This window comes from Haemaphysalis longicornis, unplaced genomic scaffold, assembly GCF_048455015.1.
Source record: "Haemaphysalis longicornis isolate Haplotype H1 unplaced genomic scaffold, Haemaphysalis longicornis Haplotype H1 scaffold_6, whole genome shotgun sequence".
Classification (NCBI taxonomy): domain Eukaryota; kingdom Metazoa; phylum Arthropoda; class Arachnida; order Ixodida; family Ixodidae; genus Haemaphysalis; species Haemaphysalis longicornis.
Genome location: NW_027526407.1, coordinates 38,069,636 through 38,095,037, shown reverse-complemented (window position 1 = coordinate 38,095,037; position 25,402 = coordinate 38,069,636). Strand labels below are relative to the sequence as shown.

General features: G+C 45.2%; 1 protein-coding gene across 2 annotated transcripts; it reads right to left on the bottom strand.

Moving 5' to 3' along the window:
* Nucleotides 1-1,726: 1,726 nt before the first annotated feature.
* Cdc37 (cell division cycle protein 37) lies at nt 1,727-24,021 on the bottom strand. 2 transcript variants are annotated; one of them, XM_077674023.1, is made up of 11 exons: nt 23,936-24,021; nt 20,073-20,206; nt 14,866-15,013; nt 13,059-13,109; nt 11,944-12,009; nt 8,980-9,138; nt 7,676-7,791; nt 6,831-6,972; nt 5,910-5,978; nt 3,224-3,487; nt 1,727-2,114 (listed from the first exon to the last, which is right to left on the bottom strand). In XM_077674023.1, the coding sequence occupies exons 1-10, from the start codon at nt 23,966-23,968 to the stop codon at nt 3,287-3,289; spliced, it is 1,119 nt and encodes a 372-aa protein (XP_077530149.1). In that variant the 5' UTR covers nt 23,969-24,021; the 3' UTR covers nt 1,727-2,114; nt 3,224-3,286. The 2 variants fall into 2 exon arrangements, with proteins under 2 accessions (XP_077530149.1, XP_077530150.1); XM_077674024.1 differs by having other exon boundaries at nt 1,728-2,114; nt 6,852-6,972.
* Between the last annotated feature and the right edge of the window lie 1,381 nt (nt 24,022-25,402).

The window sequence follows — 25,402 nt, the reverse complement described above, 5'->3', positions numbered from 1 at the left end:
TTCTTTTTAAATTTTTTTCTTCTGCCACTCTTCTTTCCTACCACAAACTTTTTCCCTCTCCTCCTTTCCCTGCAAATTAGCATGTCGGCAAACCTTTCTGCGTTTTCCTCTTTAATAAGAGTTTCTCTCTCTATGGCAAAGCTGACATACATGGAGAGCAGAGAGGGCATTCCTAGGTGGTCAAAATGAATCTGGAGCCCTCCACGACGACATGCCTAATCGCCTGTGTTGCGTTGGTGCGCTAAACCCGACAATCAATCAATAAATTTTTCAGCACTTGCTGCACTCATTTTATGGACCCTGAGTTTTCAGCGTGGTGTGGGCTTTAATCGTGGATATTGAGCTTCGGAAGTTGATACCGTGGCTCACGAGCCCATCATTTTCTTGTGTGTGCTCTGCCAAATGTTAAGCTAAGGCACTTGTTCCACAATATCAGTTTTGTTCCTCAGGGTTTTGCCAGCAGTGCTGATTGTTTGAAGGTTTTTGTATGTTTCATTTGTTTCTTCAAAGGAATTTTTGATGTAATTGTGTCTTTTCTAGTTCGTCATTTTTGCGCTGAACTGTACGTAATGGCATTTTTGAGTTGTGCCTTTTTTGCATGACCCTTTTCTGTGCAAAGATATGTTGAGGCATTGTCATTTGTCTCTAGTCGTGGCCTCCTGGGCACAGTTGACACTCCTGTAAAACTAATCTGAAAGAAATAAAATTCAACCTTCATTCTGTGCTTTCTGGCCAGTGATGCCATTTTCTTCTACATCGATGTCACTTCTTAATGGCTAGACAGTTGCTTTTCAAGAGGTGGGGCTCGTGTTTCCTACGCCATTTATTATTCTTTCTCGCTAACCAGAAGTGGAACCTCTAGATCACCCACAAACACTTTCTTTTTGGGCCAAAAATCTTGGTTGTGCTAAGGAGGACCATTCGTATATAAAGAACTTGGACTGGGACATTCATAATTTTATTCGAGCTGTTTTCTGCGACAGGCTGCTTGGATTGCTAAAGATGCGGCACTTATTGTGCAGTTAGGGTTATACAGTCGAATCTCGTTATAGCGAACTAAACACGAGGTTTGTTTGGTCAGCTTCGTTTCAATGACACCTATTCTTTTTATAATGAAACCGAAAACCCGAGAGCCGTGCGAAATCGGCTATAACAAAGAAATATTTGGTTCCCGCGAGGCTCAACACTCGACAGCTAGCATAATAAAATCAAAATGACAAAAAAATGTGATAAAAAACAACTGTTTAGTAGCTCAAGGACCTTTATTGTGTGTGCACTGCGAACAACTTCATTCGGCTCAGACTGTAAAAAGCCACCAGGCGAAGGCCGCATCCTCCTTCAAGTAAATAAGAAGGCCGGCCTGCTTTGCCGAATGAACTTCGTTCTGTTGTAATTTCATGTTCTCATATTGCGGTCTGTTTAGTTTGAAATGCCACAAGGAGACAGGTAAAGACTACCTTGTTTATAGTGGGTTTGCAGCCCAGAACAATGCGTTTTTTATCTAGGATTGTTGCGCGAGCCAGATTGCCGATTTCTTTGAGCCGAGTTTTGCCTCTGCTGTTATAACGAATATTGGATATAACAAACTAATTTCCTGCCCCAATACTACTTTGTTATGGAGCGGTTCGACTGTATTAGATTCCACCTTTCGTTTCACTTCAGACGGAGCTCATTCAGATCAAAGTTTGACCCCCCCCAACAAACGGTCGGCAAGTAGGAACACCAACACGAACTATGTCACAATTTTTTATTTGCTGATTGTATTCCAGTAGGCACAGAAACTTTGACAAAAGAAGTGCGCATTCTAGACTACTGGCTTCGCTCTACATTTTTCTCTGTCTCTCCTTCCTCGGGAAAATCTACAGATAGAAAAATTTCCTCGCGATTAAAATGCTGACATGCAGAGGCTTTCTCTCACGCTGAAAAAAAAAAAAAGGAAATGTATGCTATCATACCCTCTATGTACACTGCAAAAAAGCGCTGAAAAATAAACCCAAAAATAAATTTTGCGCCTTGTCCGTTTTCCGTCTTGTAAAACCAAGGCCTACGTTGGCTTAAGGGTTTCCAGTTGCACGTATCTCTGTATCTGGAGCGCCTTGTTTTCGTTGTCCACACTGAAAAGAATAAAACATGTTGAAGGATTAACAAATGCATTGTATTTCCAGTCATTTACTGTAGCAGTTATTTTAAGCACCGCTCCTACTTTGAAAGCATACAGGTTTCTGAAACTCCGTCGATTCAAGTGGTGTGCTGGGCGTTCGATAAACGACATGGATTCATGAACACACCTTTCCCCATGTCTTTCAATGTGCCCCGCATAAAACTCCAGAGCAAAAAAAAAAAAAAAAAAAAATTGTGAATAATTATTTATGCATTTACTTATGAACTGCAGGAAAAAGAAATGAGTATCTTACACAGCAACGCTTGTTCGCAGCGATGAACAGCAGCACTAGTAGTAGCACAGGTAACCCGAACAACTATTGCCTTCAAAGTAGGGGCAAGTGCAGAACTTAACTATGTTTATAATTACCATTTCGCCACACAGTTAGTACTTTCATATTCAAAATGACAGGTAAGAGCTGCTGAGACAGTGCATGATGAATTCAACAGCGTAGGGGAAAGCCCCAAACCTTGGAGAACACCACGACACCTTCAATCTCTCATTGCTTTCCCATTAGGGGAAAGGCAGGACCAAAGCTGCCCTCATTCACCTCAGACACTTGAAGCTCGCTTTCCACTGCGCAAAGGCCCGCCTCCCCTCCCCCTTCTACTCAGCACTCAAGAATGACTACTTTTTAATTTAAAATGACAGACAAAAGCTGTTGAGACATTGTGCAACAAATTCAACAGTGTAGGGCAAAGCACGAGACCTTGGGGTACGCCCCGACATCTTCTATCTCTTGCTTTCCCGTTACTGTTACAGGAAAAAAGACCAAAGCTACACTCATTCACCTCTGACAATTGAAACTCGTCCTCCACTGCGCACAGACCCTCTTCCCCCTCCCCCTTCTACTCAGTGCTGAAGAATGACTACTTAAAAGTTTAAAATGACAGATATGACCTGCTGGGACAGTGAGTGACAAATTCAACAGCAAAGGGCAAAGCACCAGACCTTGAGGAACACCCTGATGTCTTCCATTTCTTATCGCTTTTCCGTTACTATTTTAGAAGAAGAAGAAGGGAAAAAAAAAAAAAAAAAAAGACCAAAGCTGCACTCACTCACCCCCGACACTTGACGCTCGCCGTCCACAGCGTGTAGACCTTTCTCCCCTTCTCCTTCGCCCTCTTACTCGGCACCGGATGTCTCGGAGGCGGGGTCACCCCCCTCGGCTGCTGCCCCCTCAGCCTCAGCAGCCTTGGCATCGGGCACCCAGAGGCCGGAGTCGACGCACCGCTTCATGTGGTACCGGGCTTCTTCCTCTGGCAGGGTGGTGATCGCCTCCTTCAGCATGTCCAGGTCGCGTGACTCGAAGCACTTCTGCAGGGACTGTGGCAGGGGAGGGTAAGCGAGGAGTGCAGAGATGCTAACGTAAACAGAATGTCATGTGCGGTGTAACGAACAAGCTGCCCGGCTATGCTGGCTCTTCTCCGCCAACGAACTCTCAAAAATAAAACGAAAGCTTCAGATCAAGAACAGTAGAGCAGTCAACACGCAAATTTTTGCACACAATCTCTTGCCTCATGGGCTGGTGTTCGGCCCAGCTTCTAGAAATTTCCTGTTTCTTATGTCCGTGGTCATGTTTAGCACTTTTCGGTCAAAAACTTTTAACCACTTTCCGGTCGTTCCGGCGCCAGTTTCTGGTGCCGTGAAAAAGAACAGAAACTGTGCTAGAAAAACTCACAGGATACTTTTTTTTCTTCTGCATTCTACTTGCAACTTCTTTATCAATATCTGAGCAGTGTTTGAAACCACTCGAAGCATTCTCCTGAATGCAGGCCAGGGTTGTTGCTGCAGGTTTTGTGAAAAAAAAAAAAAAATTTCCCCCGTCTCCTTTTGTTTTTATATTGCTACAAACAGCACAGTCCTCGTTGCTTTGGCCTAGGAGCTTGCTAATGAAATGGCTTGTCCCATCTAGCCTTTCCTCGCACTCCATACGTGCAGACGAACCCCGCTTTCTGACTCTACCCTCAGATCACTCACCAGCTGTTGGGTGAGGTTGCGGCGGTACTGTAGGTTTCCCTGCTCTTTCTCGCCATGATTCGGCAGCTGTGTGCACCTCCAATAAAACTATTGGCAATGGAGACCTCCAGAAGCCAAAAAATAAAAAAGGAACTTTCGCCACCATTTTATAGTCTTTCACCAAAATGCAAAGCTTGCACAATAATGATTCGCATGGTGCTGTCTCCACCACCGTCGTCATGGTCTTCATCACTCGCTTCAGTCAAATCACTGTCATCACGAACTGATGGAGGCACATAATTCTCTCCCTCACTGAAGTGACCATTGCTTTGACTAAGTGCACCACCCTAAAAGCAGGGGATGAGAAAGCGGCCATGCTTCTCAGCGAACAGCACACACATGAAAACTCTTTGGTGTCCAGAAGGCCTGTGCTGAACATTGTGCTGCACCTTAGTGCAAAAAGAAGCAAACTTGAACAAACAAAGTTCACTTATCCCTCAAGAGATGGGGCATCATGTATACAAAAAATGCGTGCGTGTCGTAGTGAAAAAAAAAAACCTTGAAATTTAACCTTGAACACCCAAACCGGGCATAGCCCGACAATGGAACGCTACGGCCAGGCTGCGTTTTCGGGCGGAGCCCAACGACAGACCACGAAAAGTTAAACGTGGAACGTGTTCTATCGGCCAAATTTCATGCTGAACTAGTCACGCAAAGGTGACACGCTCTGATCCAAATCCAAAGTATAACATAGCTGAGCATCACATGTCAAACCCGGAACATGCAGATTGTAGATGTGTGTATGTTTTTAAAGCAAAGCTTTAGTGTCCTCACTGACGCTGTTGTATGCCAATACACCCTGCAGGAAAGCCAACTTTATCTGACATAGATGATGAATGATTGTGGGTGCAGTAAAAAAAAAAAAAAAAGCTTCCCGTGGCCGGAATCGAACCTGGGTCATCCACATTATGAAGCCGGCGTCTATTCGACTGCTCCATTTCGATGGTCGAATTTGGTTTGGAAAATTCCGACAACCAAAAAATCCGTCATGAGAGGAATGGCATTGCTCCAAGTACTGTAAGCCTGTTAGCCACAAGATGTTAGGCCTAACTTCCCATTTTGAGGTTTTGGACATTAGGCCTAACATCACATCTTGGGGGTTTAGCACCTCAAACCGGCTCAAACCACTCAAAAAGTTGCTCACTGAACGCCACGCAGCAGGTACCAATTTGCGCCGCACACGCCAAACCCAAATGTTAGGCTTACGGAGTGCACACCCGAAAGTTGCTGTGGGTATTCTAGAAGAGTGGGGCATACCTCCAGAGCAGCACATACTCGCAGTGTGTGATTGGCAAAACAAATACAATACAAGAAATGTTTGCATTAAACTATGTTTGTCATTAGATGGAGGGGCGCATGATGTTTTTTTAAACAATTCACAAATAGATTTTCACCTGCATTTTTTTTTCCCAAGTTTACACCAACAGCTTTACCATGGCACTGTTGGGGAAATTTGGAGGACGTTTCAAGAACTACCAATGTCTGTGGTATGCCAATGCATGTACGAACATTAGCTGTGATGTGGAAAATGTTCTTGTAGGGGAGATTGGCCTGGAATCCACAACCAGCACAGCAGACACAAAGTACATACACATTCATTAAGCTCTAGCTTAACACACCTCATTCTTCCTAGTCTTAATCAGATGCATCACAAAACTTACCTCAAATCTAGGTTGTTTTTTGTTTTAGATGCACCCTCAACTTTCACTATCAATCAAGTTGGCCTTACCTCTGGCAAGCTCTCAAACACTTCGACAGGATCCAGGCCCCCAGGTCCTAGCCTCGCCTGCCTCTCCTCCTGCAATGTTTGACATTGTTTGTCACAAATGGGAACTTCCCACCCACGTCGACGGCCCGTTCTCTTTCGGCCATTTCACCATGAAGATGGGTCTCCCTATTGCTTCAATCTAACAACATTTAAAGAAGCAATACTGAAAGTAAAAATGCCCCTACTGAACATAATGTTGTGCCACCTGTACAATCCACCAAGCGGGGCGGGTGAGCCAAGAGTCTACGAATCTCGGTTTGCTGGGAGTCCGGCTCCATGTGGTAAAAACATGGTACTCTCATTTTTCATTATTCTCAATCCTGCGATAGCCTCGCTAGAAAATGTGCACCCGGCGTCAAATGTTTCCGGAACGCAATTTCCAAAATGGAAGACAATTTCTCTAATGTCGACCGGCTAAGCTCCAGCTCTGCGAATGGCGATGATTCTCGTCTTCAGCTTCTTCAGCATTTCCAGCTTCTCTTAGGAAGAAAAATCAATAACTGAGCCATCAGGCAGCAGAGAAATTGGCTTCGATTTTTGCAATCATGTGCTGCAAACTTTCAACGCCGGGTGTACATGACAAACTAGCTCTACTAAGAGGCCAAAAACCCTATAACAAAGGTACACCCCGTTACCAAAACTAAGTTTTCACTACACAATCAGTACATCCAAATTTTTAAAAAGGGAGGAGGAAAACGCCAAACAGGGGGGACGAAGGGAGGAGAAAGAGCTGCTAAGATGGTAATATCACACAGAAGCAGCCAGTAAGAAATGAGTCAGGATAGGGTAAGGGTGGGTGTGGGGGGAGCCGCATCCAGTAAGAAATGAGTCAGGATGGGGTAAGTAAGGGTGGGGGTGGGGGGAGCCAACAAACAGACAGACCAATGGGGCAGGGCCCCTGACCTCTTCCATCTCCTTGACAGCCTCCTCCAGCTTCTCTCGCGCCCGCAGCTGGACCCGCTCTTTGAAGCCCCTCAGCTCGTCCTCAAAGGCATCCTTGTACTGCTGGTCCGCAATCTGGATGCTGTCGGAGGGAAAAAGAGGACAAAACCATCATTCCTCCACAGCCTCCCAATGGAATTGCTTCAACTGCAACGGAGCCTCCCATAGTTTGCACGCATTTTCCGTTGTACAGAGGTGGACCCCGTCACGAGAATTTATGATTTAATGCTATTTTGTTCTTTCCCCACTTACACTGACCCGCCTCACAATTTAGGGCTATTCACTATGCTTTACACTTAAACACAATTTACAAGGGACATGCACCCTTGCAATCTGTTTGGACTTCTACCCATAGAAAGATAATAGCACGCCAACGTTATTGACATCAACCGAATTTGGTGAACGTGAATACTGCTTCTGGCGCATTTTTAACATAGGAGAAAAAAAAAAAAAACAAAAAAAAAAACGTTTAAATTGCCTGTAAAAACACTTTAGAGGTTGGAAACAGGGAATGAGCTATGTACTTTAGACTTCAACATGATACAGAGTTCAGGAAATGTCTACAACTGCCATTACAGTGCTTCTCCTGGGTGTACCGCAAGGACCCACTCTCTGCCCTCCACTGTTTTTTTCTTTCGCTCAGCATTGACTTCAGTCTGATACAGAGTTCAGGAAATGCCTACAACTGCCATTACAGTGCCCCTCCTGGGCGTACCGCAAGGACCAACTCTCTGCCCTCCACTGTTCTTTTTGTTTCACTTCTGCATGGGATTAATGACACCTACCGTGTGAAGAAGGAAGAGATGCAGGAACGTGGGTCCACCTCGAGCTGCCTTCCGAGCTCCAAGATGTACTGGATGCAAATGCACTGGTGGGCCACATGGGCCATCAGGTCGTGTTTCTGCATCGGGAATACGGAAGGGTGGAAGAGGTGCAGCAGCGACATCACACTGCTGTCTGGAGGGAGACATTACAGAGGGAGAAAAAAAATGGTCGCGTATCTGCCCCTTTTATTGCAAATGTCGGCGGAAAACAATAGTCGACCGCCGCCCCTGCCAAGTAAATGCCTCCCTTCTTTTTTCCACTTTTACCTCTCATGCCATTCCTCTCCCGTCTCATTCCTCCCAAAATAACATGTTAGAGGTTTGCTCAACTCAATTTAAATTTACCGTGTTCCCCTGCTTCAAGTCGGGTGCCTCGAAGCCAGTGCTGCCGTACGGCAGAGGCGCGCATGAATCGAGGCACCCTACTGCAGCGTTTATAGAACCACGTTTCCCTACTCCACGAGTGTTCCAAGCAGAACGCGGAACCCATGTGGAGAAACCTTTCGTTACCGTTTGATTTCTTAAATGCCGGCAGGAGCTATAGTAGTGCGGGCAACAGCAGGCGACATTTTTTCTGCAGTTGATGCAGTATTTCATTCGCTAATGCAAAAACCAATCATCGATGAATTTTTTTTAATAAAGGAACACCGCAAATATCACCTACGTATTGATTTTCTGCCTTACATTTGCGTGATGTCCTGTTCTTGTTTAACAATGTTGACAAGTATGAACACTGACACCAGACTTAGACGTTTATATTTAGCTGTGGGTATATAAGACTATTGCGCAGCTTTTGTTTCACTTTAGCCGGGTGGCTGAATCTAGTCAGAGACAGACGAATAGATAGACAGAGACACACAGACCAAAATTTCTGCAAGAGGGGCTGCGGCTTTTGTTAGGCTAGTTTCAGTATCAACCTGGTGTTGATACTGAAAGTAGTCAAGGGGGGGGGGGGGGGATGCAGCCCCTGAAAATATGTATAAAGAGTCACTGGAGTGAGTTTTCACTAATTTAGGGTAATCAATGCAGTAAATGGTGATTTCCCCCTTGTTTTATGTTCGTGTGCACTTATTTGCAGCCTAGCAATGGCAGCATCTGTGGAAACTGCACAGCGCAAAGATCACCCCCAACACTTCGCATACGAGGAATGTGTGGTGCAATTGGATTGACAATGGCTTTGTAACGCGAGGGACCACCCAGGTTCGATCCCGACCAGGGGAAGCAGCTTCCGTTACAAAGTGTCTGGACGCTGCCCCGACACTCACGTCGTCCATCTCGAGCCGGATGCACCAGAGGACGAGGTAGTTGGCCGTCTGGTCGCACGCCAGGTGAGGGTGCTCGAGCAGGAAGCGCTTGCTGTCGTCGTACTTCTGCAGCATCCCGAACTGCTTCAGCAGGGCCTCGTTGTCCTTCACAAACTTCCTCTGCGGCCGTCATGGCACCAGAAAGGGGAGAAAACAATAGAAGGTGTTCACGACGAGAGGTCTACCAGCACCTCCTCAACTTCCTAGTTGTGACAGGACTAGTTCAGCGCTTGTAGCCGTCGCGCCTTGGACGAAACGAACGCTCTTCTTCCTTCCTCTTTCTCTCTTCCTATCCTTTGAAACCCCCTTCCCTTCCCTGGACTGGGTTGTATGAGGGTGAACTCCCAGACTGAGTTCAACAATATCACCAGCTCTTTTCTCTTCCCTTCTTTTTTAATAAATCACCACCACCACCACCACAAAGGTTCTGCTGCCCCAGCGAAATGAGCCCAGTAGCTCTGCATGTCAGTTGGCGTAGACTCCCTCAATAAATGCAAATCCATCTCCATAGAAGAACCCCTGCAGCTCGAATAGGCTGGTCGTGTGCTGTTACATTTTTCGCCACTCAAGCATGTCCAAAGTGAGCAGCCACTGCATTTTCCTTACTACAGCAAGCGATAGGTGTGCCTAAGGAACCAGGACTGATGGCAGCACCATTTGCAGCTGAAAATAGGCGGCAACGCCCACTATAGTTTTAACATGTCCACAGAGGCCTCACTGGCTGATTAAGTGCAAAAACGACATTTTCGGCATCCACGACTAATTTTCTGTGTGTCTGCAAATTTTCTCATCAAAAGGAACCACATTTTATTGTAAATAGCATCTTACTGTGCACTCTACAGCTCAGTTTGCACTGAATCCGATGGTAAAATGGCACTCCTCTTGCAACGCTAAGCTAGCATTTTGCCCTCGGACGTCTCGGTACCCAGAGCAGGTACAACTGTAATTCTTTTTGCTTATGATACGTGACTGTGTGGAGAATACAATGTTGCAAACAAATTTTCCAAATGGAGGCTTTGGAAAATTATTGCTGCGTTCAACTGACACCACCTGTGAGCCATTTCTGGCAGGGCGCGGGAGGAAGTTCAGTGTGTTGTGAAATGACCAAAAATAGCTAAATCAAAAAAATTCTTTTAGCTGTGTATTCTTTAGTCATTTGTCTACCTAGCAAGATGGTAATCCCCATTCTGTATGGAGTGTTTTTTTTTTGTAATTGTGACCCAAAGTAATAGCAATTAATCATTAATTATCCAAAAAAATAATCAAGTTGCAAAAAATCTCATTGCAGATTTGAAATCAGCACAAAAAGACTCCATAATACTGAGCAGTTTCATTAAAATAGGTTGGTAAATAAAAAAATAAACAGCTCTAAGACCAGTCTCCCCCTTAAGCCACAGGTCTCTACAGTTGGCGCAGTTCACAAGATGGAATAACCTAGGCCAGTGTTTCCGGTAACCAGTACACTATTCCCTCTTTTGCAAAAAAACTGCCATAGAAGCCCTTCATTCTCATGAAATACCAAAGGGAGTCTTAAAGGCCAACTGCACCCAAATTTCACCTCGGCCAAATTCACTTTGAACGAACAGTACGTACCGCCAAACCATCTTGGACATGACTGGAAGCCCCGTGAAATGTGTGGTTAATTAATTACAAGCGTTCAAAATAGCTCCGTTGCAGGCGACGCTGCACCTGCCGGTGGATCGCGCAAGCAGCCACGTCCCCAGCACTTGTGAAAATTGAAATCGCCTTCTTCGGTCCGTAGCTGAAATCGGCAATGAGATTGCTTTTCTCTCAGCCATAACCAACCTGTTTTCATAACAAGCTGTAATTTGTAATGCTTAACGTTGTTGTTTTGCTGCTTTTTGTCTGTATTACTGTGCGTTTCCCACTTCCTTCTGTAATGCCCTCTGGCTCTGGGGGGGACAACAAACAAACAAATAAATAAACAAAGTGGAAATGACACTGCGGCCGGCCCTGTCTTTTTTCTTACGGCCAGCCAGGAGAACCAGTGCTTCTCCTAGGGCTGCTGTGAGGGCAAAGTGCTGCGCGCAGGTTCGCTCCAGCCGGCCGGCCGGCAGCGTGCGGCCGCTCACTCGCCGGCTGGAGCATCAGTTCAGTCTGGCCATAATGGCCGCGCTCTTCTTAATTTCTGTTTCAAAGTCTCCGATTTTTGATGGTCGTTCGCGCCACTGATACGCTTATTTCAAGGAGCCATGAAGACAAAATACAAGTTGGGTTTATTAGAAAGACAGCTTAGTCCCGATATCAATGATACCAACATCATCGCAATCTTCGAATAAATAACAGAGATATTAAAGAAAAGGTGTGAAGCAGTCGCCACTCCATAGCCCATTTCCCGCAACTTTTCTATGACGTCACGGAACCTTGTTTGTGCAATTGGCGGCCGCCTAACTGACCTGTCGCGACGACACATGTCTGGACGTCTGTAATGGGGCCTCTAGTTCCATTTGACCGCATCACTTGAAATGCTAACGTGCAGTTAACGCACTGAAAATTATGTTTTCTTGTTGGCCCGTATGACGTCATTCTTGCTCATAACACGTCACTGTGACGCAAAATTTGAAATTTTAAATACTTGCTTTTTTTTTCGTTAAAAAAACATCTTTTGTGGCTCTAATGGAGCTGAGTGAGATACTGAATCCTAGTTCTTTCAAATTAAACAAAGTTGTATTTTCTCTTCACGGCTCCTTCCAGTTGTCATATTTTGTATCTTGCGGTAGTTTTAGCCGGACGACACGGAAATAACGTTTTCAAGAGGTTGAAATTTGAAGAGTGCAGTTGGCCTTTAAACGATGCTTTGTAAACAGTCACAATTTCAACAAATCGAGCCACTTAAATGAAAAATCAATGTTGTTTTAAGACCTTCTCCTTATCTTATCGATACTATCTTATCCTTCTCCTCACCTGCGACTCTTCCTTCTCTTCTTCCGACACAACTTCCTCCTCTCTTGGCGCGGGCTTGTTCAGGATCTGCAAGAAATCACCATCGCCAAGTTGCTAAATAATGCACCAAAGTACAAATATCTTTCCTGCATTACCTCTAATCACCCCTGCCGTTAGCCACTTCCTTTCATTTTCTGCCAAACCTGACATGGGTCACTTCAAATAACACTTTCTGTCTCTCTTACCCCATTCATTCGACGGTCAAGAAAACCTCCAAAACTCTTCGGATCTCCGGCTATCCTCTGTTCCCCACCCACTGTCTCTCCCTCCTCACACCTGAGCTTACTTCGGTATCGCAATTTTTACAAAGCGAAAGCTGTTTTAGCAGCACTGACGCCGTCCTGTCAAAAAAATTGATGCATTTCTCCATAGACCCGTTGGACAACCAAAAAGCTCAGATACGATTTCTGGAAACACAGCACGTGCATGAAAGCGCGCTTCCATCGCGTCAAAAAGGTTACTTGGAAATCGCAAGAACGAAACAGTTCTAGACAAGAAAATACACGCATCGATAATGCAGGAGTGAAACAGTATACCTTTATCTTATGAAACATGTATCGGTATACATTCAGATATATTCAAATTTAAATTCGAGCTGTTTGCTTCTTACACCCCCCCCCTTGCCCTCTGAGTCAGACGTCTGCTGTACATGGCTTGCATTGCTTTTGCAATCGTTGATTAAACCCGACACTTTATTTAGGAGTCGTACTCGCTGGGAATGAGTGTGCACCGCTTCGGCATGTTGAACAAGCTCTTTCACTTCTCTTTGAGCTTCCTTAACGAAATTAACTCGCATATCACAGACCTTCTTCGAAAAAAGGACAACTTTATTTAAGGAAAGTAACCCATGTAACAAGGATTATCATTCCACTGCGATCCATGCGATAAAATAGTTAATGTACTGTTGCCGCAAAGTTTCAAAACAAGTCATAGAAGGTTGCAGACAATCTTTCTAGTTAGGAATTCGAACAAGAAGTCGAGCCAGCTGCACTCTTGTAATTTAGAGAAGCAACAAGAGCCCTCGTAAAGAAAAAAACATGCACCTAAGGGTTCCACGCAGCCAAAAAGACACTCACCGTTTTCGTAAAACCTTCTTTGCTGATTGTATCCACATTCCACGGCGTGAGCTGAAAAGAAAAAAAAAAAAAAATGAACCATCAAACTTGAGATGACCAACTTGGCTTGGCTAAACAGCTGACCATGACATACACTTGCAAAAAGAAATAAGTCCAAACGAAAGAACTATGGCTGCCTGTACCTCTAAACACACATACGCACAAACAACAAGGTGTTTACAATAGGTATGTTGATCCAAAAACCCGTTTCCATGTCGCTTTGCTTAGTTCGCAAACTGAGCCCTTTGAAAAGGTCTCCTTTTAATTAATTCCATTCCTTTATTTCTTTAACACAAAGCAAACACTTCAAACTACCACCTGCATATTGCAGCAATCCTAGCTTGCAATCCTAGCTTGCCACTGTACAAAAGAACATCCGTCACCATTCCATCATCATCCCCATCAGCCTGTCTAGGCCCACTGCAGGGAAAAGGCCTCTCCCATAAATCCCCAATTATCCCGGTCCTGTGCTAACTGTGACCAATTTATCTCCGCAAACTTCTTGATCTTGACTTCTTGGTCACCATTTACCCTCTGCTTAAAAAAGATGACGCAAGTTTATTTGTTTTTGTAGCCCTTATCAAACCATAATGCCAATTCAATCTCCCTCTTTTTCACCAAACTGCCTGCTGCAGCCGTTCATTCATGTTGACACATCAACGTGGAATGAAATTGCTAAACACTCAGTGATGGCTTCTAAAACGTTATCCTGAAGATTACAAGCCGTTATCTCGAAAACCTTGACAGTAGAGGTGTCTCCTACAAGCACCACATAGAGGTGAAGAGAGGGCAGACTTCTTAAAGGTACACCACTTGCAAAACTGCTTCAGAATTTGGGTAGTCCAAGCACCCCTGCTTGTCGTAACTGAGGGGCAAGTGTATTGGAACGACGCCTAGGGGACAAAAACTGACCTTTACTAAACATTCACTGAACGACACAACATAATAAAATCAAGCTTGCTTTCCAAAAAAAAAAAAAAGAAAGAAAAATTGGCTAAGTCGTGCAAGGCTTGAACGATAGCAGAGTCGGAGGATTTCTTTCTATGTAAGCACTGAAGGTCACACCAACATGCATTGCATTAGCTTTGAAATTTTTTATTTACATGTTCTGTTGTCACTCTTCACCGTGGTGGTAGTAGTCGTAGTCATATCCATCTATATCGTCGTCTGCCTCATGCATGACTGGCGTGCCCAAATTGTTTTGTCTGCAGGCTTTCACATTTCTCCCAAAGTGGAATGCGTCAGCACACACTAGAACCGTCGGTAACCGGCTGCACAAACTGGGTGTCTGTAGAGCGAGCTGTCTTGTCCCCCCCTTAGGCGTGCACACACGTGAACTGTTTTCGTGGTAATTTTGCGAGCGCCACGCGCAAGCCTAGACGACACCAGGCGCTCCTCTTAAAGCGCGTAATCAGTGGTGTGGTAAGCGGTGAGAGTAACTATGACCAATAATTTTTGATAACGCCGCATACATTGTGGCCAGCAACAGCAGCTCTGTTGTTAATAGGACATATCAATTAAATTAGCTAATGCTTACATAAGTTTCCGCGGTTTTACTTTTACGACTTACAGCACCCACCGCAAGCATTCCAGTGCTGCTCCAACTTTCTGCTGACAGATGGCAGGTTAGTCAACTTTGCCCCCGTTTGCCCCCAGTGCAGGGGGTTGCAACTGCGGACCAGTTTTTGATACACGGGGACTATGAGGGAGCTTCGCAAATGGTGCATAACATGTTCAGTAACCCTGAAGAGAGGGGGAACATGCTTACCTTCTCCTTCTTGTCCAGCTCCTCCTGTTCTTTCCGCAGTTCCTTGTCCTTCTTCTCGAGCTTGGCCACGTCTCGCTTGGCCTTCTCCAAGTCCTTGCCCGTCTTGCCCTGCACCTGCTTGCGGGCCTCCAGCAGCAGCTTGTCATTCCTGGAGACAAGCCAAGCCGAGACAAGACAACGATGATCTAGTGAAACAGGCCTGAGCCAAGCCAGGACAAGGACGACCTTGTGAAAGAGGCCTACACTAAGAGTTTTGTTAGTAAGCCAAGAAGACACAAGGAAAGGCCCCGCAAAAGAGGTGCACATTACAGTTTCACACTAATATGTACTAGAAGGAAAAATGCCCCTTAAATTCCATGCTGCCACAGGGGGCGCCATAAGTTCAATTATTACTTGGCTTCGCTTGCAACCCGCTTTTTTTTCTGCTCCTGTTGCCAAAATCAACAAAGGCAAATTTTTCTGCCCGCTCATCTTGCCTAAAGCTTCTAGAAAATCTCAGAGAAGTAAGTTTTTGGGCAGCTATAGTTTTGCAATGATAAAACAACTTTAACACTTTCGGCCCACAGGTAAAGCAGCGATTCTGGGCAGTTTAGCAAATCATTTTTTCCCAGTCGTAAAAAAATGTCACACGGTATCGAAATGTAGAAAGGTAAATTTCGTTTGCAGTGGTGTTTCAAACAAGAATATATCATCATCATCATCAACAACAACAACAGCAGCCTGCTCAAGTCCACTGCGGGACAAAGGCCTCCCCCATTGAACTCCAACTGCTTCTGTCCTGCACTGCTCGAGTCCACAGTTTACCCCCGAATTTCTTTACTTCATCCCTACATCGTGTTATTGGACTTCCCCTTCTTCTGGACCCACTTCTTGGTATCCGCTCTGTTACCCTAATTGTCCACCGATTGTCGGTTCGCCTCACTGCATGGCCATTCCAAGTCCATTTCTTTATTTCAACTATGATATCTTCTACTCCAGTTTGTTCTCTGATCCAGGTAGCTCATTTCCTGTCAATGAGTGTTACTCCTAACATTATTCGTTCCAATGGCATGCTGAGCCGACCTAAGTTTGCTTTCCAGTTGTTTAGTAAGGTGCCAAGTTTTCAGCTCTGCATGACATCACCAGCAGTATGCACTGGTTGTAGATTTTTCTTGAGTGAAAGATGTAGCTTACATTTCACTGTTTTGGAGTGCTTGCCAAGTGCTTCCCAACAAATACCTATTCTGCGCCAGATTTCCATCTCCTGGTTGGGGTCAGCACTAACTCAGGGTGTCTAGCAAATTTCGTAATTCAATTTCCCTGACTTTTCCAGGTTTTCCATGACCATTTTAGTTGAAATTCCCTGACCAATACAACACGCGCCATTTTATGGAAACGGTCCGTGAAGCATATAAAAAGCGTAGAGAAAAGACATTCGATCATACGGAAAAACACATTTGTTGCAAGTGCCCTAATTCTCAAAATGCACTTTGATTAATTTCAGTTTGCTCATTGAGGTTTGCTTGCCTTCAGTTACGGCTTCAGAGTTTATTTCATCTTGAGGGATAGAAACTTCAAATTGCGCTTCAGCAAGCACCTTTTGCTTTTTTTCTTGATTGTCCTGGCTTGACATGCAACGTGAACGGCATGGTACGTTGCGCGTGCGATTTTTTGACGCCCGCGTCGACGATTCGCGCACGCGGCAGCTTCTGCCTCGCTCAGAAAATGACGCGCGTCGCGCGCGGCAGTGGGAGGAGCCTGACGACTTGCGCCAATGGGGAGCCGCGCGCCTCATGGCGGCAGTTTCGAAGCTCTCGAGGCAGCCTGCTGGCTCCGCCAGACATGTTTGTTAAGGCTTACCTCCCCGGCAGGTATTGCATGGGCCCTTTCAGTAGCGGCGCGAATGACGTTTTATTGTACCGTTTTCGCCCACATTATAAGCTCCTTTACCTCACGAGCAACTTCGTGCGTGCCTTGTGCGGCATTTTAGAGAGCGCTTAGAAGCGGTCGCTCGAGCTCCCGTCACCACTTCGCGGTCGAAGCCACCGCCATGTTGCCGCCGCCGGCAGCACCACGCGCAGCGTGCGGGTAGTTCCACGGCAGCGTCAGCGCGCCTGTGATGTGCGCGGCGCGTTTTCGCGAGCAGAAAACACCCCATGCGGTTCACTGGGTTCGCGCTAAACCATGTTTCTTTTTGATTATGTAATTCTGGCTCCTGATGTCATAAGGAAGTTCTTTCAAAATTAGCCCCCCAAAAACGCTGCCTTTTAAAATTCGCTGGAGAAAAGGCCCCGTTTTGCGTGCGATTTGGGCACCACCTAGACGTCCCTCTGCCGCAAATACACCCAGCAACCTAAGCCAGGTCCGTGGACCGCACGGCGAGTTTCTGCACGTGATTCGTGCGCGGTATTTTCACAGCCGCGTCGACGATTTCGTGTCTGCGGTGGCTCCTTTCCTGCACAAGCGAGTGCGTTTGTGCCTTGAGTAGCATTTTAAAGTGGTCAGAAGCGGCCGTTGGAGCTACCGCACTACGCCGCGGCCGGTGCTGCCGCCATGTTGCCACCGCCTGCCGCTCGGCACGCACCGTGCGGGAGGTTTCCGCGGCGGCGTCAGCGCGCCTCGGGCGTACGCGCCGCGTTTTCCCTTGAAGAAAAACCAGAAAACGTTTCATGCGGTTCACGCTTTCGTCGCGCGCGAACGTGTTACGTTCGGTTTGCGTTCGCGTTGCGTTCGACTGGTTTCCCCTATTCTAAAACTGTGTGGACAGGCCCCAAAGTGGTTTTCCCTGACTGGTACTACTTGATTCAAAAATTCCCTGACAATTTCCTGACTTTTCCCGGTGGCTAAAAATTCCCTGACTTTTCCCGGTTTTCCCGGTTTTCCCGGTCGCTAGACACCCTGTAACTACCTGTGCAAGGTAGTTGTATCCTGTTACTTCTTCTAGCGTTTCGTTTCCTAAGCGGAAGAGGACTTTCTTGTCATGCTTTTATGTCTCATTACTTTAGATTTATTCATACTTATTTTTAGCCCTACGGCTGTGCTTTCTGATCGTAGTTCCTCAAGCACTGTTTGCATGTGTTCTGCAGTCTCACGCAGCAAGATTATGTCGTCTGCAAGCATCAAATGAATCAAGTATTTTCCGTTTATCCTTAATCCCATCTCTTCCCAGTCAAGCTTTCTAAATACCCCCGCCAGACATGTTGTGAACAGTTTTGGTGAGATGGTATAGTTTCGAAATTAATGCCAAACCAAGTTGAACCTCAATGGCCCACACATCCGGCATTCCTTTTTGGCTAACGCTCCAACAAAACCAGCGTTTCCGAGAATTTAGTTCCGGAAAACTTCTATTTGAACCAAACTCAGGGGACATTTAGCTTGACCTTGCCTAGCCCACCAGCTTTTTGAAAACTAAGCGGATACAAAGTGCTACTAACATCAAAGTGAATGATGTCATGATCACACGCATCATCTGTCTCTGTCGTGTCCAGACAATAACCTCAATTCCACCACTCTGAAGATGCATGTTCAAGTCCCAGCTGGCACTCGTTTTTTGTTTTGTTACATACGCTCACCAACAGTTAGTGTGCATTCCAGGTAAAAATGCGCTCTTAGCTTGACAGTGCAAATGCGGGTTTGTGCAAAGTCGCAGTAACGCGGCGGATGAAACACAAAGGGAAGAAAAAATGTCGATGACAGTCAGGGGGCACGTTCTGCGATTGGGCACCGATACTTTCAGATTACCAGCACCGTAATGGGCGCTTAAATGTCCTCCTCCTAATTTTCTTCTTTTAATACCCCAGTCAAACGTGGCCATTTAAGTGCACTTATGCCGAGTGCACTTGGGAATGACACTTTGGGTGCGCGCTGCTAAACGACGAAACAAAGTGCCCTTGGCCATGATGTCAACAACGATAGCCGGCGTAAATGTTCAGCAAAGTTGCTTGAAATTCCCCCTCTTTATCACATGAGAAACAATGTAAACATTTGTTGTGTTCGCATTGTTCAAAATCGCAATTCGCGAGCAGAGTCGGGACGGCGACTGAACACCGGCGCTGATATCTTAACTGTTGTTCACTGCGAAGCGAATAGGAGCAGCATTATCGTTGGGGGGAAATTATCTGAAAGCGTTGAATATAACAGAGAGAAAACGGGAACACAACCACAGGTCCACAAGAAACCATGGACACGAACGCCGCAAAGAACGGGTGACAACACCGCACCAGGTGGCGTTGGCACATCGTTGAGAGCGAGCTTCTTTTTTTGTTTTTCGTCACTGTTTCTCGTTTTGTAAAAACAAATCCACAATGTATCTATAATTAACTTTTAACATTACCTGTTATAATCTAAATGCTCGCTGTTTTACTTAATTTTTCCCTATTTTCGAATCCCCGCTGATGCGAATTACTCACTCGGCGAGCCAGCCCCGGTGAAGTGTGTTCGGGGAACACACTCAGCTTGAATTGCGTTCTGTGGAAAGTGTCATCCGCGTTTGCCGTTTAGCTGCCCCCGAATGACATTTTAGCTGAGTGCGCTCAGTGGAGGTGCACTTAAAGGAGCCCTGACACCAATTTTCGGCGTTAATATTAATGCACAGTTCGCTTCCTTCACTCCACAGAATACCCTGGCTGAAATATGAGCGGCCTGCGATGCGAAGAACATAATTCAATTGGATCTTATTTATCGCGCCGACACAGCCGCGTGCGGAGTGGCACTCAGCAAATGGACATCAGCGTGACATCACCCCGTGAAGCCAAAAGAAGTGACGCGACAGCGCTCGTCAAAAACTCGTGACGTCACTTCACGCGCGCGGCCCCACGAGCGGCGAGCGGGCGCAACACCGTCTCAAGCGGGCGCCGGTGACGTCCGCACAAAGCGGTGAGGTCACGCCGGGATTCTGTCATATGCGCCATTCGGGATGAAAGCGCGGGAATTTGAAGCAAACGATTTTCAGGCCGTTCAATGTAATTAACTATCGTACGCTGAAGTATTTGAAGTGCTGTTTCAGGTTCGCAATACCATTAAGCATCGATAAAAGCAATAAAAGTGGAACATAAAATTTTCGTGTCAGTACTCCTTTAAATAGGCACGTTTGACAGGGGTATGAATGTAACCAGTTTCATCGGGACAGTTTACTGATCACTGAGGAACTCTGCATTTCCACGCAGAGTTGATGAAAAGATAGTGCTCCAGTTCAATGCCACAAATGGCACGTACGGACAGATACTCACTTGGCCTTCTTCTTGTTGAATTCCTCCCGCTCCTTCTTCATCTCGTTCATCCGTTCGACCCGTGCCTGGTGTCGCCACCGGAACAGGCTCGGGGTGTCGATGTTGGGGTGCGTCTCATCTTCATCGTCCGACACCTGCAGGCCAAAAAGAACTGCTACGGTCAGCTTGCGCGCTCCAATGAACTCGTGCTGCTCTCTAATGTATGAAATAAAAGCGTCATCTGAAACAGATGGACAGAATTTACCATTCCGTAATAGAGAAAGCTGAGAAAAGCGCCAACGCTAAAAGTGCGTCCAATCGATCAGTAACCTTCAAAGACCCAAGTCGTAAACAAAGAATGTACCCGGGCAACGTTTTTTTGTGCACTGAGTAAACGCATCTACGAAGGACCTAAATGTGCAGTATTTTTGCGCGTATAACCCGCACCAAAAATGCTAAAATTTCAGTGGCAAAGTAGGGGTGTGGATAATATGTGGGGTTTTTCTTTAGTGCAGCTTCACGGCAGTGCGCATTGTGCTGTGCGTTAAGCTCCTACGCAGTAACAGTGACTAAGCCTTGAATGGCAGCGATTGCACAAAACATACAAGGACAAGGAAGAAAAAACAAGGACGAGCGCACTCTAACAACTGAATTTTATTAGTCTTGTGACATTTGCCTTGCAGTCAGTCTATTCTACTTGCTAACTATACGCTTTTTCTGTCTACAAGGTATGTGATGTGTTGCTTGAGCAGTAGCTTTCGCGCAGCCTTTCCTGTATCAGATGTGCGCGCAATACGCGAGAATTTCTTTTCCAGCAGGCTGAAAGTGGGGGTGCAGATTATTTGTAGGGGCGGGTTATACACGCGAAAATACGGTATACCAACACATGGTTTCTGAGATAAAGGTATACCTTGTAGTCCTTCATGATCAGTGTGTATTGTCTCATCTAAAACTGTTCCTTTTTTCGCTATTTTCAAGTAACCACATGCGCTGTGTGTTCAGAGATGTTACTATACTCGGTTACAACTCAAGAACGGCACCACCTCATGTAGTGTATCACTCCGCCAAAGCGCCAGACCCGTGACGTCAGTGCGCGCGTGTTTTTAAAGGGGTTTGCTATGAATGCGTGATATCGCCTGTCTTGTCTCACGCAGTTTGTTTGTCGTCACTGGAGTCGTTTATAAGCCGATTAAGTCCAAAAAATCACGGGAACGGCTCACGCCATGTTCAAAATATTCCCAGTAACGCCCTACTTGTGCCACGCGGAGAAACATCCGGCTACGGTGATAAGGCACAGCGGCAACTTCCGGTGCCGTTCTTAAGTTGTCACCGAGTATAGAGCTTTTCGGTCAACCAACTGGACTATAGGGAAATGCATTAGTTTCTGGCAGGACACCAATCAGATCCACTAAGAAACCTTTCACTTTAAAAATTTTGCTTTTATGTAAATCTCAGGGCTGCTCTCCAAGTCTGACTACCCGCCGCGTGCCAGCAATCAGCACATAATCGTAGTTTGCAATGCTGCAACCGTAGGGAACAAACAAAACCAAATGCACGCAAAAAATTTAGAATTTTTTTTCCCACCTGGAGCAAATGTTTTTTTTGTAGTCTTTTTTAAAACTAAATGCCAAGCATTTACAATTTAAAGGAACCAGACTATATCTTTACTAGAGTTCCTATAAAGCCAAACTTCCATTACAACAGTACACCGGAAAGTATTTTTGCTGGCTTTCAAATTTATTCTCTTATGCCTTCAATTCATTACTGTAAAAATAATTTTGTAACAAAGTTCCTCATTTAGTCTGACTGAAGTTTTTTCGGCTTCAGGGGGCAGACTGGTCTTAGAGCTATATTTTTTTATTTACCAACCAATTTTAATGAAACTGCACTCCATTATAGTTTTTTTTGGTGCTGATTTCAAATCTGCCATTAGATATTTTGTAAGTTGATTATATTTTGAGTTAATTAATGATTAATTGCCATTATTTTCGGTCACGGTTACAAAATAACCACTCCATACAGAATAGCAATTACCACGTGGCTAGGCAGACAAATGACTAAAAAATACAACATAGGAAGAACTCTTTTGATTCAGCTATTTTTGGTCGTTTTACAACACAGAGAACTTCGCTTCTCCCACGCTCTGCCAGAAATGGCTCGCAGGTTTCCAAAGTCTCCATTTGAAAAATTTGTTTCCAACATTGTATTCTCCATACATTTCGGTATCAGAAGCAAAAAGAATTACAGTTGTACCTGCTCTGGGCTCCAAGATATTTAAGGACGAAATGCTAGCTTTGCATTGCAAGAAAAGTGCCGTTTCACCATCGAATTATGCGCTAACTAATAAATAATAACTGTATTTCATAATCACTTCACTGCTGTGGCGGAGAATGTGCATGGCGTAAATTACACTCATCCTCCTTTTTCTTCTTTCTCCAGCCTTCTTCTTTCTTCTTCTTCCTCTTTCTTCTACTTCTTCTTCTTCTTAATAAGCCGTAGAGTGCCCTTTAAAATGCTATCATAATATAATAAGAACAAAATATGGTGCCTTTTGATGAGGAAATTTACAGATTGATGGAAAAATGGCCGTGGAGGCCAAAAATGCCATTTTTGAGAAAACGCTTTTTTTGACCGATTTTCGGCCCCAAAGACCCAACTGCCCTCTTTACTTACTCAGACATAAAGTTTAAAAAAAAAAGCTAATTTATGCGTTTTAGTAGTATTTTTAGGCAAAAAAAATAAATCTGTGATTTCAGACTTCATTTAACCCAAGATACCAAACACAAGTTCTCCAAACAAAATCTTACCTATCTATCTGTATTTCACTTCGAGATCCGTGATGATACGAGACCTTCTACAAAGACTTTTTCTGCAATACTTTCAATATCACTCACCTTACGCAACTGACCGCACGATAGCAGAAGCACTTCACAGAAAGGCGCCAAACATGGTAAATGCACGCCAAACATTGTCAACGCTGTCAATTAACTGTCAACATGTGGTTGACTGGTTAGTGAACTGATGATTTCTGGCGGAGTCGCTTCCTACAACGCAAGCATACTTCACTGCACGATGACAATCTTGAGAAAACAAAAGTTTCCGACAGGTCTACACTGATAACATAGACAGCCAGTTGCCATGTATGTGACCCTTTAGAATCGTTTCATACTTGCGAAGGGTCAGAACCCGTGTTTCGATTCCAAAATTCTGCGCTGATCCACTGCTACTCGGTTTTTTTTTTCTACCTTTCCTCTGCTTTCCGCACGAAGCGTTTATTTTGTAGGCAAATAGCAGTATCGACGACGGTCGAAGGAGGACACAATTCTTGAAAAAACGCAACCGGCAACGGCCAAAGCACAACAGTGAATTCCGAGATGCTACGGAAAGCGAGTAGAAAAATGAGATCAGCAGTGGGACCTCGTCACAGAACAAGCACACATTTAAAAGCTGAGGCCCCAAAGCTGTCTACGTAATTAAGCATCACCAAATCGCACGATTTGATTCCTGGATTCTACCATGCATTTCAGCTTTTGTCCATTGCAAGCACCGGACGGTAAGGACGAGTGGTTCGGCACCGCCGGTCAAAGCCGCTGTTACTGAATCGCCGAATCGTTTTATTGAGGCGTACGGACCGACGACTAAGGCAGCAAAGCGCAGAGTCGGCGACAATCGACCGATCGAGCTATTTATTCTGTCTGCTAAAGAAAGATTCCAGAAAGATCTACACGGTGACGGCTCTGCGTCAGTTCGCATCGGAAGTTTCTTCGCCCAGTGGGGTTACCCTACACTCGTCACAGCTGTCCTTCTAACCTTGGAGTTCTCCTCGACCGTTTTTAGAAGTCGCGGTTCGGGAAGAAAAACAAATGATAGCGTAAATCACGCACCTCGATTGTTTTCCACTTGCTGTAGTCCACCATCTTGAAACCCGCTCACCGTTGTTGCTAGACGATGGAACTGATGGAACGACCTTTCGTCAAGGCGCAAAAATATTGCGTTAACCACACGCAATAAAAATTCACTGCAAGACAAACAAAAACCCTCATTTTACTACAAATGCTAGGGAATCGCGAAAACAAAAGGTACTTTTTACTAGGTTTTATTAGTTTCAGCTGACGTCTTGTGAATACATAGCAGCGGAAAGTTCAAATGAGTTAACGTTCATCGAATGCCGGTTCATTGAACGCCGTTTTGTGAAATCTGTTTTATCGCAAGCCGTTTCAGCGAATATCGTCTCATCGAACGCCGTTTCATCAAATGTCGTTTATCGACTATTTACTCCATCTTACGTTTACATCAAAGTCGTTTCATTGAGCGTCGTTTAATGGAACATTTACTCCGCCTTACAGAAGGCATGCAGGGCACAGTGGTTACGCTAGTGACGTAGAAATGCTTTGGAGATACCACTGATACAAGCTTGCATGAGCCTAACGCAGCTTTATTTATTTATTTATTTAGTTGGGGACATTCTACTGATACAGTGGAGCACGTGTATGGTGGTTTTAAAAGAGTCTATTTTACCCTCTCGTTAACCCTCATTCACATGCACGTGCAGTGGGGTTTAAAACGACCGTTCGCGCACGTGGAAAACAAACTCCACTCGGAAGGCTACGCCTGCGGTTGCGACAAGCTCAGCAGAAGTTTTGTTGGAAGTGTGAGAGCTACAGGGTCTCCACAGGACACGTGTCGTAGCTTTGTATGACGTGAAACATGGAACACACTTATGCTCCAAGCAGCACTATAGTAGAACTGCTGGAAGCGAATAAAAAAATCTTGCCTGTGCGTTCGGTTTCATCAGTTGCCATTACACCTTGAAGATTTTTTTTTTTTTTTTCGGTGCAGCAAATATCGCACTCGCTGTCATCAGAGAGGCAACAGGCTATAGCCTCACAGGGCATGCCGCGCAAAATGGGAAGGCAAACAGGAGGATTTTTTTATTCCCTAGAGCCGACAGTTCTGAACTATTTATTATTTGTTAAATGAATCAAAATGGCCCTAGAAACATGTTTGCTGCCAAAAGTATCATGCGAAGCTTCATTCGCAGATCCGTCAGTGGCCTACAAGAGCTGGTCGAAAATTTTAGAGTGATAGCTTAGAACGCCAAGGATTGACAGCATCCTAAGTGCTCCTGTCTGTCTAGTATATTTGCCCCTACCGTGAGAAATTTTAGGGCCCTTGTTTATTTTTAAACAAAACCAATGTCTTAATTGTGCCTAACCTCATTTGGTTTGCTCCTTCAAAACTTGTTTGCACGGTGCCGCACAAGGTCTTTCACCCACAAAATGCACCGTGAAAAGTCTGCCCTACATGCCACACCATAGATGGCTTTGGCATTCTTAAGATGTGTTATGCGC

What these genes read in the sequence shown, in the direction of transcription:
- Cdc37 (XM_077674023.1), bottom strand. Translation starts at nt 23,968, where the DNA reads ATGGTGGACTACAGCAAGTGGAAAACAATCGAG. An exon ending in AAGAGAAGGAAGAGTCGCAG is followed by an intron (nt 9,139 to 11,943) that starts GTGAGGAGAAGG and finishes TGACGGCCGCAG; the next exon opens with AGGAAGTTTGTGAAGGACAA. An exon ending in TCAGGGGCCCTGCCCCATTG is followed by an intron (nt 5,979 to 6,830) that starts GTCTGTCTGTTT and finishes CAAACATTGCAG; the next exon opens with GAGGAGAGGCAGGCGAGGCT.